At 35.2% G+C, this 5,104-nt stretch overlaps 1 protein-coding gene across 2 annotated transcripts; it reads right to left on the bottom strand.

The window, feature by feature from the left end:
• Positions 1-2,264: 2,264 nt before the first annotated feature.
• Positions 2,265-4,266, bottom strand: LOC108740073. 2 transcript variants are annotated; one of them, XM_018474264.2, is made up of 2 exons: positions 4,236-4,266; positions 2,265-2,740 (listed from the first exon to the last, which is right to left on the bottom strand). In XM_018474264.2, the coding sequence occupies exon 2, from the start codon at positions 2,726-2,728 to the stop codon at positions 2,393-2,395; it is 336 nt and encodes a 111-aa protein (XP_018329766.1). In that variant the 5' UTR covers positions 2,729-2,740; positions 4,236-4,266; the 3' UTR covers positions 2,265-2,392. The 2 variants fall into 2 exon arrangements, with proteins under 2 accessions (XP_018329766.1, XP_018329767.1); XM_018474265.2 differs by having other exon boundaries at positions 2,265-2,732; positions 4,228-4,250.
• Between the last annotated feature and the right edge of the window lie 838 nt (positions 4,267-5,104).

Raw genomic sequence — 5,104 nt, 5'->3', positions numbered from 1 at the left:
AAATATTTTATTTACACTATTTACAAAATCGTGGTTCAAATGTGTGCGTAGATATATGAAAAAACTGTAGAAAAACTCTTGAAAACTCTGGTTAGTAACTATATTTTTTGACTATTTATTAAATTTTAAATTAAAGTGGGGTTGTAATAGAGGGTGGTGATTTTTGAATTTAGCGCCTATCATTGGTGAAGAGGAGTGGTAAGGATGTTGATAAAGGGAAGGAGGTATTGAGAGGGCAGGGGTAGAACAAGTAATGCACAAGGCTAATGACACTGCCTGACGAAATTTCCAAATCTACCGATTCCGACTAAATACCTACAATCGCTATTGTAAACCTTTACAAAATAGAATTCAACCATAAAATTGAAATGAACTGTATTCCCAAATGATCGGATCATAAAGTAAACAAATAGAATATACCCAGATGTGTCGAGAATAGATAGTATAAATATTTAAATGGTTTTATGACGTGCAGTTTGAGATCTTTAGAAATGTAAATAATAACAGAATATTGCACCCCATTTCTTAGACCTAAATACAATACGACTTTTTACATGACCTGAACTATTGAACGTCGGCAAATAGTTTATGAATGTTAACAATATTCATACGGAAAAACACCCTTACGCTGAACTAATTCAAATTCTTCATCATTTTGGTAATAACTTCCTTGTGATAATTTTTTGTTTCTTTTCTAAATAAGATGATAATTTATCTAAGCTGCCATAAAACGAAAAGAATCTAAAAATCTAAAACTTACATTAATTTTTTCTATAAATTTTGTGAATGATATATACTTCTCTTTATTAACCGGTAATAAAGAAATATTACCTTTTATTTCTACGCTTAAAGCTTTAATTATGAAATGACTGTCATATCCGGATAAAGAAGTCAAGAATTACAGGTGTTGTATGATCATTCTTATAATTCAAGTTACAATTTGAATGCGCTGGACCTCTATAATTTCCTGTTAAATGACAGTGATCTTCTACTTTAACATTTCCACTACTAAATGGTAAGTAAGATGCTGATTTTCCTGTTCATATGATAATTTTTTAATTGGAATAATGTTTGAAAAAATATTTTTAAATTTGAAAGCTAAAGTTTCAAGTTCCTTAACGAACCACGTAATACAATCCTTCCCTGTGTATAACTTAAATTTAGAAAGAGAATCATCATAATAACACTTTAGATAACATTCAATACTGAAAGGCTCGTGTTTCTGATACTTTTGCATTTTACTTGTACATTTTAAGTCATTGTGTTTAACTAGTATACTTTCCAAATCAGCATAAATTACAAACGGTACAAATTCCTTATTCTTAAAATGGAATAATGTTTGAAAAAATATTTTTAAATTTGAAAGCTAAAGTTTCAAGTTCCTTAACGAACCACGTAATACAATCCTTCCCTGTGTATAACTTAAATTTAGAAAGGGAATCATCATTATAACACTTTAGGTAATATCCAATACTGAAAGGCTCGTGTTTCTGATACTTTTGCATTTTACTTGTACATTTTAAGTCACTGTGTTTAACTAGTATACTTTCCAAGTCAGCATAAATTACAAACGGTACAAATTCCTTATTCTTAAAATTTTTAAATTTTAAATACTTTTCGTTATCTTTTGGTAAAGTGATTTTTGTCTTGTTTAAATTTTTACAATCAATTAAATGCGTTTCTAAAGTTTGCTTTGATGTAAAGTTGTTTTTCATTTGTTTGTGTAACAGTCGTGAAAGATCATCAATTAATGCAAAATGTAATGTTCTATTTAATTGAACATTTGTTCAATTGAACTCAGTATAGGAATCTGTAAAATTATTTTATCATAATAATCAATATCACAATTTAAATTATCACACGGAATCATTAATAAGTTGATATGAGGTGTAAAATCAGTTTTACTCAAACAAATGGGTACAATACTAGTTTTATCAAGTGTGAAAGCGTTAATGGATAAANTCGCAGGAGAATATAGATGGGCAACTGTCTGCCAAAAAAAATGGCGACGCAACCGATGATCGGGAACCGCCCTTCAAAAATGCTACCTGCAAGATATGTTGCCAAATGTTTTTCTACAAGTTCGGCTCTGTATAAGTAATTATAATATAATTATTACATCCTTCACTTTACTACTGACAAAACAGTTGTGAAGCCAGTAGGAATTATACCACACTTATCTGCTCTGTCTTAGTAAAATCTTAGCTCAAATAGACCATAAGTTTATAGTAGTCAAACAGACTATAAATGGCAGAACATCGACATATATAGGTTATTCCTATCTTAGTATTATAGTAGGGGTATATTACAAGAGTGGGGCTTTGTCTTATCATAAGTGGATTAGTAGTAGATTAGAACAGTACTATATAACATTACACTTCACTACACTTAACTATTCACACACACCTTTCCCCGGGCATTTATGTACATGCGTCAACTGCTGCACCAGCTTCTGTGTACCCATACAGAGCCGCTCGTACCTCGAACGCTTCGTTTCTACCTCATGCGCTAGGACGTCTTCTTCGAGACGCAACTTATGTTCTTCTTCCACTAGTTGCGTCTCTTTCTCCGACAGCTGGAGGATTTCTCTTTGAAGACGAACGACCTTAAGAATGGTCCTGCACTTTCGCACTTGGGCGAGCTCTGTGCTCACGTTACCGCGAGCATCGCGCTTCCTCTCGCAAGCTGACGTCAGTGCCTCCATTTTTTTCTCGCACATGATGAGCATTTACCATGACGCCTTCTAACCGCTCCATCGCCTGCGAAAGCGCCGGATCCCCAGCTTCTTACTTGCTGCCACCGTCGTGGTGGTTGTGGCAACGGATAACGCCGCCATAGTGGTAACGACTCCAACTATTTCATACTGCAAACAAAACGTGATTGTTTTAAAAAATTACACAGTTCGGCACTGCCGGCTTCTTTACATTATTTCCAACTATCTTTTCCAAAATATCATCGTTCACTTCACACAACGTTCCACAACAGAATGAGACAATGCTCTCCGTTTACCAACTTCTTCCCGCTTACCCTGCACCCTCCTACAAAACAAGTTATTCGCCTCTTAACCATCATCGGAATGTGGTTTGCAGACGTGACATCATCTGTGCAGTGAACACCTGCGTAATACGCATGCGTCGATTACTCTATCATCGGAATCCCCATTCGCTAATGTTGTGATCACATAGTTATGATGAAACGATCGTCGTAACAATTTTTTTTGAAAGGGACAGAAACACTTGATTATAATAATAACTTTAATTAATATAACTTAAATACAGTTCACTACTCAATACTCTATAATATTCTGCTCTCTTATGCCTACGTTACATTGGCTTATATACTAATCGGTTATCGATAAATATGTGGACATAACTCTCCTCCGGTTAGCTTAAAGATCGTCCTCAATCTCTTGTTATACAGTGATTTTCGGGTAAATTGGAGCTGTAGCTGGCGGTGGTCCAATAAAGGGTTCTCGAATTGGTTCAGTCAGTTCTAATTGTGGTGCAGGATCTTTATTATTTTTCCAATTATTATAACGTAAATAAAGGCTTTTTCTAAAACACATAAGTACACCAGTAATTATGAANCTTCACTTTACTACTGACAAAACAGTTGTGAAGCCAGTAGGTATTATACCACACTTATCTGCTCTGTCTTAGTAAAATCTTAGCTTAAATAGACCATAAGTTTATAGTAGTCAAACAGACAATATATTTATGTAATTTTATTGTGAATAAAGCAACTTGATTGTTAAGTACAGCATAACCAACTATAAATGGCAGAACATCGATATATATAGGTTATTCCTATCTTAGTATTATAGTAGGGGTATATTACAAGAGTGAGGCTTTATCTTATCATAAGTGGATTAGTAGTAGATTAGAACAGTACTAATTTACTTTACACTTCACTACACTTAACTATTCACACACACCTTTCCCCGAGCATTTATGTACATGCGTCAACTGCTACGCCAGCTTCTGTGCACCCACACAGAGCCGCTCGTACCTCGAAGGCTTCGTTTCTACCTCATGCGCTAGGACGTCTTCTTCGAGACGCAACTTATGTTCTTCTTCCACTAGTTGCGTCTCTTTCTCCGACAGCTGCAGGATTTCTCTTTGAAGACGAGCGACCTTAAGAATGGTCCTGCACTTTCGCACTTGGGCGAGCTCTGTGCTCACGTTACCGTGAGCATGGCGCTTCCTCTCGCACATGATGAGCACTTACCATGACGCCTTCTAACCGCTCCATCGCCTGCGAAAGCGCCGGATCCCCAGCTTCTTACTTGCTGCCACCGTCGTGGTGGTTGTGGCAACGGNTGTTTTGATAGTTTCCAGTGGAAATTGCAACAAAGTAGAGGATAATAATAATAATAAAAAGAAATTGATAATGGAATGAAATTTATTGAAATATGGTATAAACATATAAACAAATTTGTTTCACAAGTTTTATACTATTTGCCAAATACTATTCTACCGTTAGATTTCTTTTGTAATTGTGGTGAATCAGGTTTGTTTCTAAATCGTTAATAAATTCAGGGCCTCGATATATACTAAATATTTTCAATACAGCAAATTGGCCATAGCAAGTTTCCACTTTGTTGTGCCGTATTATGTTGTATGATAAATACCATGACACAGGTACAGTGTTATTGAACGCAACGATATGGTACATTTTTCGTTTTCTGAATAAACTTGAAGTTCTGTGTCAGTTAGCATAATCTAGGTAGCTTTTTTCTCGCCCATCCTTTTTCTTTGACTAATTGTTTTAAGTAGTTAGGTTTTTCATCATCTTGGTCTTTCTTTCGGTGTTTTTAACTCTTGTAGGATAAAATTCATTAAGTATAGCACATATGATTCGTACGTAGTCGCCAATGTAAGGTATTTGGGTATTTGGTATCACTTTATCCAATACTCTCCGGTTTTTCAAGTGACCATTAACACCTGACTTTGGTCACAAGACGCGTCTCATTAGCATCTTCTGTTGAAAACTGTTGCTGTTTATTTAGAAACTTAGGCATTTTATGCACGAGGCCCATTTCTTCTAGAAGTCCCCAACAATCACGAAAACCTCTATCAACAACCATTACATCATTTGGCTTCAG

This window comes from Agrilus planipennis, unplaced genomic scaffold (assembly GCF_000699045.2).
Source record: "Agrilus planipennis isolate EAB-ADULT unplaced genomic scaffold, Apla_2.0 scaffold267, whole genome shotgun sequence".
NCBI lineage: Eukaryota > Metazoa > Arthropoda > Insecta > Coleoptera > Buprestidae > Agrilus > Agrilus planipennis.
The sequence above is the reverse complement of the archived record's forward strand: the minus strand, read 5'-3'. Positions and strand labels throughout refer to the sequence as shown.

Excerpts from the sequence above, each read along its gene's own strand:
- LOC108740073 (XM_018474264.2), bottom strand. The coding sequence starts at position 2,728 with ATGCTCATCATGTGCGAGAAAAAAATGGAGGCACTGACGTCAGCTTGC.